We start from the raw sequence: 14,082 nt of genomic DNA, 5'->3' as shown, positions 1-14,082 counted from the left end.
TAAGCAATTTCCATTAACTAACTCCACTCTGTAAGTAAGTTTCATTATTGTTACTATTATCATTTCTGGGTCTGCCTCCCCCATCAGACTGGGAGCCCTCGGAGAGGATGGAGACCAAGTTGGAAGCCTTTGAATGAACATGTGCCCCCACCACCTAGTGGAGACATCAGACCCCCGATCTTTGTCCAACCCCCTCCTCCAACTCTTCAACCCCTCGCACTCAGACCCCGCCTGTCACAGGCCGCGCCCCCGCTCCGCTGTACACCCCGCCCCTCGAGGCTCCGCCCACAAACGCTGCCCCGCCCCGCCAAGGCCCCGCCTCCTCGCGTATCTCTCAAGACCCTCCGCCCCTGCCAGTTGGCACAGTCGCGGTCCTTCCGCGTGCCTTTCCGCACTCCTGACTCTCTCAGACCTCTACTTCTTCGTCCCTCTGGCCCTGCCCCGCCCCGCGGCCCCACCCCTCCCTCAGGCCCCGCCCCCGACGCTCACAGACCGCGTCCCTCCTTCACCTCCTCCTGGAAGAGGCTCTGGCGGTTGCGCAAGCTGCGCAGTTTGCTCTGCTTCTCCTCGTGCTGCAGCTCCTCGGAGGGTGGTTCGAAGTAGCCGATGAGGTCTTGCAGGCTCAGGATGACGCCCTCGATGGGCAGCGCTGTGCCAGCCGGTGGCCCTGAGCCCCGCGGCTTCCCGCTGAAGCTATCCAGGCCTCTGCGGGAACCACGCACTTGTCAGCCAGAGGCCTGGAGCGCTGACTGTCCGTGAAGCGCTCTCTCAAGTACCACCCCCTGTCCCACGGTTCTGCCACAGACACATCTATTTAACAGAGAGACTGAGACGCAGAGAGAGAAGGGCATTGGCCTGAAGTCACATTGTGGCCAAGAGCAGAGCTGGAACTAGGACTCACGCCTGTGTAGGCACAGGGGGTTCTTGGAAGCAGGAGTCAAGGATGGGGAGAGTCAGGGTCAGGGGTCTGGGTGTCGTGGATGTGTAAGTGAGGGTAGTGGTCAGGAGTGCGAGGTCAAAGTCATGGTTGTCGAGGTCAGATTAAGGGTCAAGTATATAGAGGTCGGGAGTTCAGAGGTTAGTGGTCATGTTAGGAGTGTGGCTGTCAGAGGTAGAGATAAGTGGGGTCAGGTGCCTGAACACCAGGAGCATGAGATTCGAGGTGTGGCCTGGCACCGTGGGCAGAGCAGGCAGGTCGCTCACTTGATGAACTGGTTGTACAGGCCAGCAGTGCTGTAGATCATACGGGCAGCCTGGGACTCCTCCTGCTGGCAGCGGGTCAGCGACAGCGCATCATCCATGTGGCCTTCCTGGTGCAGCATGGCCTGGCAGTGGGGGGACACAGAAGTCAGGAGGGGGCCCAACCACCCAGGACCATGAGACCCAGACTCTAGCCCTGAAGCTGCCTCCTTCCTCCACAAAATCTCTCTACCAGTCTCCTCTCTTTCTATCCCTCTTTCTGACTTTCATGCTGTCTTTGCCCCTTCGTCTCTGTCTATGTCTCTATTTCTCTATCTCTCTTTGTTTCTCGCTGTCTCTATCCTTATCTCTCACCTCTATCCCACACTTTTGTCTCTTTTTCTCTGAGTCTCTCTCTCTGTCTGTCTACCTCCCTCCCTCTCTCCCTCTCTTTCTCCTTTTCTCTCGCTTATCCTGTCTATGTCTAGACGGGATCCTCTCCACTCGTATCTACTAACCGACTTAACATTCGCCCACCACAGCGCTCTAATGGCAACCCAAAGTTAACATGTCCCAGACAGACCGCCTGACCACCCCTCTGTGAGCTGAGGCCATCGCAGTGCCGGCTTTCCCCTGAGCTGAGCTCCCCAAGGCCCTGTCCAGTCCTGTAGCTGTAAATATCCCCGCTCATGTTTCCAACCACAAGTCTTGTTTTCATTTGTTTGTTTGTTTGTTTGTTTTTTGCAAACAAGTGCCTCCCTAGTCTTCCTACTCATTCACTCGGCAAGTCTTTATTGAGTGGCTCTGTACTAGACATTGAAGGTAAAACTTCAGATCCCTATCTTCCTGTGCTGACATTTGACTGTCCCCAACTTGGTTAATGGCGTTTCCAATCTTCCAGTTGCTCAGGGCAAATATCATGGCACCATCCTCAACTCATCTCTTTCTCACCTGGACATGCAACCTGTCAGAAAACCCTATTGGCTCAATCCTCAAAATACAAACAGAATCTGCCATCTTTCCCCGTTCCGCAGGCCCCTGGCCCCAGTTCTAGCCATTACCCTGTACCCTTGCAGCAATCTCCTCCCTGGTGTTTCTACTCCAGCTTTTGTCCCCCACCCCCACAAGCCGCTAAGGAACCCTGTGAACCTGAGTCAGGTTAACTCCTTGGAATGCTCAAAACTCTCTTGTGGGTTCAACCTCATACAAAGTAACAGCCAGGACCCTCCTCATTGCCCACGAGGCCCTGCATCGTCTGCTCCTGTACCATCTCTGTCCTCATCTTGCCCCTCCACTAGCCCCTCACTAACTCTGCTCCAGCCAAACTGGACCTTCTTTCTGTTATTACAACAAATCAACCTCATTTCAACCTCAGGGCCTTTGCACATGCTCTTCCCTCTGTCAAAAGTAGCTTTCCCACTTTTCAGTGCACTGGGAGGGCAGGGAACAGGTCTGTATAGCTTGCCTATTTTTTCCACACACAAATCCAAAACAACTCAGATACAAATTAATTTGTTGAATGTTATTCTCAGTCTGTTTATCTGTCTTTTCCATCTCTGTCCCTCTGTCTCTATCTTTCTGTATTTTTCTGTCTCCATATCTCTTTGTCTCTGTCTTTCCATGTCTCTGTCTGTATTTCTCTCTCTTATGCATATACATGAACAGATATCCCTCTTTCTTTTTTCCTGTCTCTCTCAATCTGTTTCTCTCTCAGCCTGTGTCTTTCTCTCAGTCTTGTCCTCAGACTTCTGAAGGCTCAAGTCTGACCACCCTCCTTCCTTCCCCTACCCACCCCTCCCCCTACTAGGAGCCCACCTTCCTCTTGAGCACGCCGAGCCGCAGGGCCTTGGGGTCCGGGGCAGCATAGGTGAGCCACAGGCCTGAGGCCACATGCTGCACGAAGCACAGTGACTCTCCATACTTGATCTCGGGGGGCCCCATGCCTTCTACATCCCGCTTGGGGGCCATATCCAGCTTTTCCTGCAGGGGCAGAGGACAGAGGTCAGCCTCCTCTACCTGTGCATTTAATGGGGGATCCCACTGACAGACTGCACAGTGAGGCCTGCGGTGGGATTTGGAGCTCCATTGGAGGGAGGGAGGGCGCCCTGACCCCACCAACCTTGGAGATACGAAAACAGAAGGAGGTCGCCTTGGTGTGGGCTTTGCTGGCGTCAACCACCACCAGGCCCTGGTCCTCAGTGAGCGCCAGGTAGCGCCCTGTGGTGACATGCCGGATGCGAAGCGGCTGGCCCCAGCGCAGGTGGCTCCCACTCCAGCTGCAGAGGGTGAGGGCAAGGGGGTCAGAGGAACCTCTAATCCTCCCATGGACACCACAGTCTTGGTCTAAACCTCCTCAAGCCCCAGCCCTCTTCCCAGCCCCAGACCTTCTTCAGGGCCTCAAATCTTTCTTAGGAGCCTGAGCTTCCCTCAGGACCCCTAGTCCTTGTGGGCCCTCACAGCTTCCTTTGGGCTCCCCAGATGGCTCCAGTTTTCCTAGACCTGTCATTTTCTCCCCCTCTACTCTCCACATCTTCACTTGGGACCCCACCCCGATCTCCCCCTCAGAAGCCTCCCACCATCCCCCAAGACCTTTTCCTCCAGGATTCTAGGACCCTAAGGACCTCATTGCTTTCTTGAGCTCCCCAGATTTTCCCTCAAAATCCTCCAGTCTTTTTCTTAGTTCTTCCTTCAAGATCCTTCCTCCCCTCTTAGCCCCCCTTCAGCACCTAGGCCCTCCCCCAGTCCAGCCCCACCGCCCTCACCTGATTCTCAGAGGCTCCAGTCTCCAGAGGGACCGAGCATGGGTACACACAGCTCCTCCCTCGTAATGGACGAGTCTGGGGACATGGGAGAGAGGTCAGGGGTTCAGGTCCCAGTCCCCCAGAATAGGATCCCTAACCCCACTCGTAGGGCCCTGGCCTCCCAGCTGGCCTTTGCACTCCCTCGCCACCCCTACCCCCACCCTGAGGCCCCAGGCCCTCTTGTCTTCCACGCAGACCTGCGCTGGTCATCACTGTCAGCGGAGGAGATAGTCAGACACTCATCCATGTGTCCATGAAAGAGGCGGAGGACATGGCCTCCAGTCACATAACCTGGAGAAGAGCAAGGGAAAGCTAGAGCCCCAGGCAGGCCTGGGACCCGAGGTGGGTCTGGGGACCTGCTTCTCTCCTGTAGGAGCTGGGGGCTGGGTTAGGGTCTGCAGCTAGAAATCTGAGATTTGGGTTAAGTTTGAGGCCTGAAGTCGAAGTATAAAATTTTGGGTCTGAGGTTTGGGGTCTGGGTGTGAAAAGCTGAGGTTGGGGGATTTGTGAGTTTGAGTTTGGATTTTTGAGGTTGGCGTTAGAGGTTTGGGTTTCATGTTCCCTGATACTGGAGTCTGAGTTCCAGGGCTGAACTTGGAGATCTGGGTTTAGCGGTATGATGGCTGGCTTGGAAGCAGGGGTCTGCATTTTGAGTGTGATTTTGGAGCTCTGAAGCTGATATCTGAACTTTGGGGCCTTGAGTTTGGAGAGATCCAAACTTTGCAGTTGGAAGTTGGTGGATCTGAGATTCAGGCCTGAATTTTGTGATCTGCGCTGAGTCTCGGCTCAGATCTGGTTTAAGGTTTTGAGGTTTGGGGTGTGAGAGTTGAAGTCAAAGTTCTGGGGCCAGGCATGGGGATCTGAATCCAAAGATGACTTTGGAGATCTGAGGTTAAAGTTGGAGGACCGAGGTGGGTTGGATGAAGTTTGGGGTCTGAATTAGGAGGTCTTGGTTTAGGGATCTGGGTTTGAATTTGGGGGTCCGGGTTTGAGGGCTGAGGTCACTATCTGTGCTTGTCATCTGACTGAGGTTTGAGGTCAGGGATAACTCTAAATTTGATGTTCTAAGCTTCAATCTGAGTTTAGGGGTCTGGCCTCCAGGACTTGAGTTTTAAGGACCAATATTTTGGGAATCTGATGCTGAGTTCTGGATTTGGGTTCAGCTGGAGATCTAAGTGTGAGGGTCATAGTTTGGGGTCTGAGGTTACAGGACTCAGTCTGGATGCACCTGAGGGGCAGTGTGGGAGGCCTGTTTGGGGGCTAGAAGTCTGGGGCCCTCACCCTCTTCGCAGCCAGAGGAGATGGGGTTCATGTTCCACAGTGTCTGCATGAAGGAGGCGTCAACCTGGAGCTCCCCACTGGCCGTTGACAGGTGCTGGGGGCAGCCAGGAGATGGCAGCCAGAGGTGAAGGTGGTGGGGACAATAGTTCCAGAGGCAGAGGCCAAAAACCAAGGGGTGGAAGCCAGGAAAGCAGCAGATGGGAGACAGAAAATTAGAGGTTACAGGTCAGAAAAGAGGCATGGAGTTGGGAAATGGGGCATCGAAAACCAGCAACTGGATGTCAAAGGTCAGGAAACTGGAAAACGGGGATCAGGACGGTGAGGTCAGAAACCAGGCTAACTAGTGAGGAGCTGGGGCTGACCCCGTGTGCCTCCAGCCTCGGGGGTAGTAGCAGCTGTGACGAGGTGGGATTGCTCACCAGGTAGCGCTCAGAGGAGACACTAACGAGAATGAGGTCATCCCCAACGCGGACCTTTTCTCCTTCAGACCTCTGCTTGGAGGCTGGGTGCATTGTCCACCAACAGGCCTCTCCTGGGCGGGGGTGAAGGGGGCAGTTCAGGGCTGTCAGAATGATGGCTGCCCACAATGCTCTTCCCCAAGCCATTCCCAGCCTTCAGGCTCCCAAGCCTTCTGCCCCAAATTCTTCTATTGCTACCAACTCTCTGCCTCACTGTTCCCCATGCTTTCCCAAGTCTCCCCATCCACACCCCAGACTGCCCCAAAGCCCCCATTACTACCCAAGTCTCCCCATCCATGCCCCAGACTGCCTCAAAGCCCCCATTGCTGTCCCCAGGACATTCCTGTGCTCACCCTTATAGTTCTGCAGACCTTCTGCACCCCGGCTCCCTGCCCGCCCTGTCCCATCACACCCTGCCGCCGCCTCCAGCCCCTGCACCTGTTGCATCCTCCTGCAGTCCCACATCAAAGGCCAGTTTGTCAGTCATGGAGCGGGAGGTGGTGAGGCAGCTCAGGTACTAGGGGCGTAGAGTAGAGGATGGTCAGCCTCCTCCTGGCAGACACTGCACTCCCTGCCCCCGCTCCCCCTCGCCGATGCACTCACCATGCCGCTGTGTGCGTGCCGGAGCAGGATGGCATGGCCGTACAGGAGTGTCCTGTGTCCCCCACCCTGGGACGACTGTGGGGGGCAGGAAGAGAGGGCACAGAGTGAGAATAGGCCCCCCCTGACACATCTGGCCTATCCCAAGTGGGAATATGCTCCCCATGAAATACCATGCTCAGGCCTGGACATGAGAAAACTTCAGTTCAGACACTCAGCAGACCCACTGCCTCAGGTCCCCACCTGTGGAAGCAGGGACTCTGTCCCTGAGAAGCCTGTGGACGAGGATGTCTACGTCCCTCAAAACCCATTTCTCCTCTCTGCTGCCTTCACCTTGTTAACCAGGCCCCAAAGTCACTCGGGGTGGCTGGATATCTCTGCTTGGTATTAGGGACACTCAGGCAAGCCCCAGTATCTCATGCTCCATGGACCTCGGCCCCCTCTGCTCTCACCTGTCACAACACGGCCGGGCTGCGGCTGGCGTGCACTGGTGCAGCCCTACCCATTGGTAAAGACTTGAACACCACCCATAGGGAACTGCCCAGTGCTGCCACACACCTCGAGCACAGGGAGACTCAGCCCTCTTGGGGGCGTGACACCCCGTCACCCATTGGCACTGGGCCTCCCATCCCAGCTCTCACATGCCCATGCTCTGAGGGTGCCATGTGATGGAGCCACGAGATCACATGGCGGACCCACTCCTGGACTGGAGGGGACCCACACTTGGGATGGGGGAGGTGAAGGGAGAGGTCCCATGCAGAGAAGAGCCGGAATCGGTGGGGGAAAGGATGAGAAAGAGAAGGAAGGAGCAAAGGAAGCCAGGGGCTCAGAAGCCCCAACCCCCTTCCTTCCTTTCTTCCTTCCTGGCCTGTTCTGGTCTCCGCAGCCCCTGACAACAAGGGTGGGGGAGATCCCCACCCCCTGTGTGCAGGATGTGGGCCCGAGAGACAGGCCTGAGGTCAGGAGAGGTGGGCAAGACAGGTGACACCCAAGGCCAGACCTACCCACTTATCCAAATTGAGGGCCTGTGGGGGGCGGGGCAGAGAGAGGAGGAAGAAGAGCAGATAGTAAATGACCCCAGGTCCTCCCACCCATCCCTGCCACCCATCTAGCCTGTGGTGGGAGCCTCACCTCCACGCCGGCCTCCACAGTGTTGGCCAGCATCTCCTGCAGGGCTCGGACAGACAGGGATTGCTCCAAGACGAAGCAGCAGATGGCCAGATCGGGGGGCACATTCTGGGGGAGGAGATGTGATTGGGGAGCCTGAAAGCCCGGAGACCCGGTGCACTCCCTGCCCATAGTCTAAATACCTGCTCCTCTTAGATATCTAGACCCAAGCCCAGTCCCCCAAGAAGCCCTGCCCTCTGCCACCCGCTTCAGACACCCTGAATCCTCACCAATGCCACAGAAAACGCCTCTGCTGTGCCTCCTCCCTCACAACTGAACCCCACCCAAACCTCACAGAAGCTTCCACACTACACTCCAACTCGGGTGCCCCAAACCCCACCTAATCTTGGAGGAAACCTCATCCCATGCCTCTATCCTCAGACACAGTGTGCCCACCCAACCCAACTCCAAGAGGCGCTTCCAGCTTCCCCTGCAAGTAACCCAAATCTCACCAACCTCAGAGGGAGCCCCACTTCCTGCCATCACCAGTGCAGCCCCAATTCCTGCCTGTGAACACTGCTTCAGAATCACAGGAGGGCACCCTTGACCGCCCTCCTCAATCTCCCACCCTCCACCTTGTACCCAAGACTCTCTGCCCCCTGCAGACCCCTGCCTCTTCCCCCAAGAAACTCCAGGACTCTCTCTCCCAATCCCTGCCACATCCCCCCAGGTTGCCTTCTCTCTCAGACCCTGAGTCCACCTCACCCTCAGGCCCCAGGCTCCTTCTGCCTCTCAGCCACCACTCACTTCCCAGTCAGGCCTCTGCTACACTCCCCTCGACCCTCCAGGCCCTGCCACCTTGGATCCAAGGCCCTCTTCCCCCTCAGACACTTGCCTCCTAAGACCCCTGGGCCCCCTTGCCCTCCATCCTCAGACCTCCTCTTTACCCACCTCAGACTTCCAGCCCCCTTTCCCTCTTAGCTCCCTCCCTGTTTTCTTTCCTGTCAGCACCCCCTTTTCAGACCCCTAGAGCCCTGTTCTTTGAACCCCAAACTCTGTGCCCCTTCAGAGCCCCTCGTTCCCTGGCCCTGGCCCCCTTGGGAGCAGACCTGGGCATTGCTGGTGGGCTCCAGGAAGCAGAGGCGGTTGCCGAAGCCCTCGGCGGCCAGGCAGAGTTTGAGCTGCTCCTTGAGCACCGTGGCGCTGCACTGCAGGACCACTTCGTCGTCCTGGGGGCGGGACCAGGGGTCAGGGCCGGCTGGCGCCTGCCGGCACCTCACAGACAAGGCGAATCAGGGCCACTCACCCCCTCCCGCCCCACCCCCCACTTCTCATGAAAGAGAATTTTTCAAGTCTGAGCCTGTGCTGAGTATTCCGCATACTTCTAACATCTCCATGAGATAGGAGCCCATGTCATCTCTATTTTAAAACAGGGAAACTGAGGCTCAAAGAGGGGACATGGCTGATAAGGGGAGGGACTGGGATTTGAACCCAGCTGGCTCCAGAGGCCTCCCGAATGGGGTTCGCAAGGTGAACCATCAGAGGGTGGAAAGTATCAGTTCAATGGCTTCTAAACTCAGCCTTCTCTAATTTATCTTTTGTGTATCATCTTAAAAATTGTTATCATTTAAGGGGCTCTTTCTAACAACATGTGAATGAGATACCAGAGCCTGGACTGGATCCTGGATGGAGGGGAAATGCCACAAAGGATGGCCATGTAGCCACTGGTCAAAGCTGAATAAGGGCTGTAAATTAGACAGTGGTATCATTGCGATACTAAATTCCCTGATTTTTATAACTACTGTGCTTTGTAAGAGACCGGCCTGTTTTATAGGAAATAGACACTGAAGTATTTAAGGATTAAGGGTATGAGGCCCACAACTTACTCAGGAAAAAAATATGAAGATGGAGAGAGAAGAGAAGAGGAGAGGAGAGGAGAGGAGAGGAGAGCAGATGTGCCAGATGTTAACATCTGGGGAAAGTGACTGAAGGCTGCGTGAGAATTCTCTGAACTAACCTTGCAACTTTTCTCTAAGTCTGAAATAATTTCAAGATTATAAATTAAAATTTAAGTAAAATAGAAGCATCTTCTATGTCTTGGAATGTCCCATTCCAAGAACTTAACATGCATTACTCATTTAATCCACAACAATCTGCTGAGGTAAATGTTATTATGTGAACCTGTGGAAACTGAGGCCCAGCGAGGGAAAGCAACTTGCCTGAAGTCACACAGCTGGCATACGGCATAGCTGGTATTTGATCCCAACTCTGTGGTTCTATGTGTCACACTCTTAGAACACTAGACCACCTCTTAATATATTACTATAGTAGCCTACATCGACATTTATAACTAGTGTAAGTGTACATGGAGAGTGCTCAATGTTTTCACTGATAAAGTCTCAGTCAAAAGTGATGGAGACCACAGCCCTTAACTGCTGAGGAAGGCAGTGGTTACTCCTTTTTACAGCGGAAGAAACAGTTTCAAGGAGCTTAGGCATCCCACCCGAGGTCACACAGCCTCTAGCCCTTCCAGCATATCACACAAACATTCCAGTCTTCAGCTTCGATCCCCACTGGCAGCCCTCAGTCTGTCTATCCAGCCTAGGAAGAAGGACGGAGAGTCGACTTCCTGGCAGGGAGCCCCACAACTGCTCTATTCTGTAACCCTCAACTGTGACATCCTGACGTGCATGTATTCATAGGAATCATATAGCTTGCACTTACTAAGCACCACTGTCTGCTAGACCCTATGCTCAGGGCTTTACATTCATTTGATAGACACCTATTGAGCACCAACTATTACCAGGCACTGATCTAAGCAATGGATATAGAGCAGCACATAAAACAGACAGAATCCTTGTCCTCAAGGAGCTGACATCTGTGGGGGGAGATGCAAAAAAAGGTGAATAGCTTCAGAATTTTAAGTTCAGTGATAAGTGTAATGGGAAAAAATTATCCAGGGTGACGTAAGAGAGCGGCTTTTGGGGTAGGGATGACATCAGTGTGTTGGGGGGGCGGGGAGAAGTGTTAGCTTCTCCAAAGAGGTGACATTTGAGCAGAGCCTAACACTCTATTCTAAACCATAAACCTTATCCAAATAATGAGAAGGAATCAGGCCTGGTGGTCTCTGTGAGAAGAACATTCCAGGGAGAGGGGACGGCATGTGCAAAGTCCTGTAGCTGGAGGAGCAGAGGGTGCTGAGAAATAGCAAAGGGGTCAGGACGGCCGTGGCAGCAGGAGTGAGGGCAAGGCTGGGAGGAGATGAGCTCAGAGAGATTGTGCATGGACCCCTCGAATCCTTATGGCACATATTTTTTCTCCTCATTGTTCAATTTTAGTCTATGTGATGCTGCAGTGAGCACTGACCCTGTTTTTCAGATTAGAGAATTGAGGCTAGAGAGAAAACAAAAAATCTCTTGCCCCAAGTTAGGAAGCAGGCAAGCCAGGGTATAAACCAGAGACAGGGGCCTCATCACCACACCAGTGATCCTCTAACCTTTTCCTGCATCAGAACTTGCTGCCCCAGTCCCCCTGCCCCTCCCCACCCCAACACCAGAAGCCTGCTTCAGTGGCGTTGAGGAGAGCAGGGAATCTGGACCATCAACCAGTCCTCAGGAGGTTCTGACATACGGCATGCTTTGAGAAACCCAGGCAGGGTGGGCTAGAGGTTGCCACCCATCAAAGTGAAATGAAATCAGTTTGGGGACTATAGTCACTACAATTAAAAAGGGAAATAAGTAGAGCAAGAACAGAACATGCAACATGCTCCTTGTGTTCTAAGAGCTGGCTATCTTCATTTTTTGAAACTTGTTTCAGTCAAAAATAGGTGTGTGTGTGTGTGTGTGTGTGTGTGTGTGTGTCTGCATGTGTGTGTAAATGCACATAATTCATCCATAGTAGTGTGAATTGGAGGCAACCTGATGTTCATCCACAGGTGAACTGATCAATAAATTGTGCCACATTCGCACAATGGAACACTACTTGGCGCCAAAAGGAGATGAACTTTTGATACATGCTACATGGATGAACGTCAAAGGTGTTATGCTGAGCAAAAGAAGCAAGACAAATGAGCATGCACTGTATACAAACACTAGAATGACTAATGGAATCCACAGTGACATAAAGCAGATGGGCAGAGTGATCACTGCAAAGAGCGAGAGGGAACTTTCTGGGGTAAAGGAAATGTTTTGTCTTGATTATGATGGTAGGTACATAACTGTGTACAGTTTGTCAAAACTCATTGAACTGTAACACCTAAAATGGGTGCAACTACCACTCATCAATTTTACTTCAATGAAGTTAATTTTTATAATGTATGTACATGCATGTACTGAGTTGCAATATGAAGTATATTTCTTACTGCTGGGATGAGGCCACCATACACACTTCAATAAAGTTCAAGGAAACACACCGAACCTGCACCCAAGAGATGCCAGGGCCGGGCCCCTAGAACCTGACACTGACTGCCTTGGCAAGTCTGAGCTCAGTTTTCCTCTTGTGAAAGCAGGAGGGCTGAGCCCCAGGGGCATCCAGAGATGACACTTCCTGGCCTTGACCTTGGGCGAATGACTCTACCACTTAGGCTTTGGTTTCCCTCAGATCTCCCAGGGAGATAAAGATAGGGCCTTACCTCAGAAGATAGGGCAGCAAGGATATAATTAGACGCCTCAGAAGGCCAAGGCCCTGGGCACAGGTCCTGACGCAGAGTGGCTCAGGGGCTGATGGCCATGGCCATGTCTTATTAGGGCCAGGAGGAGGGGTGAGCCCAACCCATGGTATCTGCTAAGGGACTGGAGCTGAAGCAAGAGTCTAGGGTGAAACCAGGCCTTCTCCCATGGCTAAATGTCCAGCTGTCCCTATCCTTCATTATCAGCCCAGTTGTTTGTTCCTCCCTCACAGGAAACCAGACCTGTTCACCAGGGCCCTATTCTGGGGCCAGAATGCTGTGTCAGCATTTCTCAGAGCCCAGAGCAGGAGGAGAGGGGCTAGTACAGGGTCAGCAGACCTGGCCCAAAAGAGAGAACATCTCCCATACTCAGACCCCACATCCAGCTGAGCCACTGGAAAGGAAAAGTGGGAAGGACTCCGAGATGGGCATCCCCTCCCCCATCTCCCCATCCCCTGCCCAGGCCCCAGAAAAGCAGGCTATTCTGGGAGAGACACCTGTTGTTCCAATTCCCATCCCTGCCCCCAGTGGGGGATCAGAGATGCAGGGAGAGACAGAGCTAGAGAGGCAGAGTGAAATGCAAGGGCCTGAAGCCAAAAAACAGACAAAGACAGAAACAGGGAGACATAGACAACTCAAGGAGACTGATAGACAGACATCATCCATAGACCATTAACAGCCATATTTGACCCCCCCTCAAAAAAACAAAGGGGGAAAGAAAGAAGACCCAGAACCTGAGGGACCCCCAGGAGACCCTCAAGGGCTAGGAGTTCAAAGGAGTTGGGTCTTCCACCCCACCCCAGCCCCCTTCCCAAGAATTTAAATAGGTCAGAGTCTGGAGCAAGGAGAAAATTAAGGCTAGTGGGGGAGGGAGGGGGCAGCTAAATTAAGCTCAGGAATTAGAACCACTTTCCCCAAGTGCCTGCTTCCAGGGTGGTGGGAGGGGGTGCTGCCTCATCGCTGCCCCCCGCCCCCGTCCCCGGGACAAATCACTAGCATCAGAAGAGATGGTGGCGGAAGATCTCTTTACTCATTCTGCAGTCCCAAATCCTGCTAATTCTCTGTGGTGAGAAAGGTGGCAGGGGGACGAAGATAGACAAAAACTGAGAAAGACAGAGTGACAGTCACCCAACGGGAGAGGAAGAGACCCCGAGTTTCAGAGACTATCAGCGATCAGGACAGAGACATCGGAGACAGAGAGACGCTCAGAGGAACCGGAAAGACAGCCCCAGAGACCCCTAACACAGGTACGCACCGTTCTCAGGAACTGCACCTCATCCTCACCCTCTCCTCCGTCACCCATGATGTCGAGGCCCGAGGGGCCGGCGCTAAGGTCGAAGAATAGGATGGACTCAGACTGGGCGGGCGGGCTGGGGGTGGGCTGGGGTCGGAGACCTCAGGGGACGTCAGAGGCGCCCGCGTGGCAGATGGAACTGCGAGGAGGATGCGCGTGCTGGACAGAGCCGGGAGGAGGTACCCGTCCCCTCCGTCCTCATTGGGCCAGGACGACCCAGGCCACGCCCTTTGCCGGAGCCCCTCCCACAGACCCCAAACCTGTCCCTGAAGCATGCGTTGGGTGGGGCGGGGCTAAGGAGGAGCTTCTAGAACACAGCTAGCTATCCTCTCTCCACCTCCACTGTAAAGAGGTCATCATTCTCCCATTTCACAGATTGCGAACTGAAGCGCTGAGCGGGGAGCCCCTGTTTGATGTCATACAGCAGAGCCAGGATATGCACCAAGTCTCCAGACTTTAAAAAGCAGCGTACGTAGTGATTAAAAACAAGGACTCTGAGCCAAACAGTCCGGATCCGAGTCCCAGTCTTGTCACTCCTTTGTGTGACCTTGGAGAATTCATTTCGCTTCTCCTTGCCTCAGATTCCCCACCTGATAAGGAGGATATTTATAGTACCCATCTCACAGGACTGTTGCAAGGATTAAATGATATCATTTATTTACAGCACTTAAAACAATACCAGTGCACAGTAAATGT

General features: G+C 53.7%; 1 protein-coding gene across 3 annotated transcripts in view; it reads right to left on the bottom strand.

The window, feature by feature from the left end:
* The window catches only part of RYR1 (ryanodine receptor 1), a 106,321-nt gene extending 92,872 nt beyond the window's left edge, over positions 1–13,449 (bottom strand). For 2 of the 3 annotated variants that reach the window (XM_016165252.2, XM_036231616.1), the window contains exons 1-13: positions 13,348–13,395; positions 8,536–8,655; positions 7,451–7,555; positions 6,323–6,397; positions 6,158–6,236; positions 5,681–5,793; positions 5,262–5,355; positions 4,178–4,271; positions 3,942–4,016; positions 3,299–3,455; positions 2,995–3,159; positions 1,204–1,325; positions 510–705 (exon numbers count right to left, since the gene is read on the bottom strand). In XM_016165252.2, coding sequence (XP_016020738.2) covers positions 510–705; positions 1,204–1,325; positions 2,995–3,159; positions 3,299–3,455; positions 3,942–4,016; positions 4,178–4,271; positions 5,262–5,355; positions 5,681–5,793; positions 6,158–6,236; positions 6,323–6,397; positions 7,451–7,555; positions 8,536–8,655; positions 13,348–13,395 — 1,443 coding nt within the window. Of the gene's footprint in view, positions 1–509; positions 706–1,203; positions 1,326–2,994; positions 3,160–3,298; positions 3,456–3,941; positions 4,017–4,177; positions 4,272–5,261; positions 5,356–5,680; positions 5,794–6,157; positions 6,237–6,322; positions 6,398–7,323; positions 7,345–7,450; positions 7,556–8,535; positions 8,656–13,347 lie in introns of all 3 variants that reach the window. The other variant, XM_036231615.1, reaches the window with a different exon arrangement.
* Between the last annotated feature and the right edge of the window lie 633 nt (positions 13,450–14,082).

Source organism: Rousettus aegyptiacus, unplaced genomic scaffold, assembly GCF_014176215.1.
Source record: "Rousettus aegyptiacus isolate mRouAeg1 unplaced genomic scaffold, mRouAeg1.p scaffold_m13_p_14, whole genome shotgun sequence".
Lineage (NCBI taxonomy): Eukaryota > Metazoa > Chordata > Mammalia > Chiroptera > Pteropodidae > Rousettus > Rousettus aegyptiacus.
Note: the sequence above shows the minus strand (reverse complement) of the source record. Positions and strands in the feature narration are given on the sequence as shown.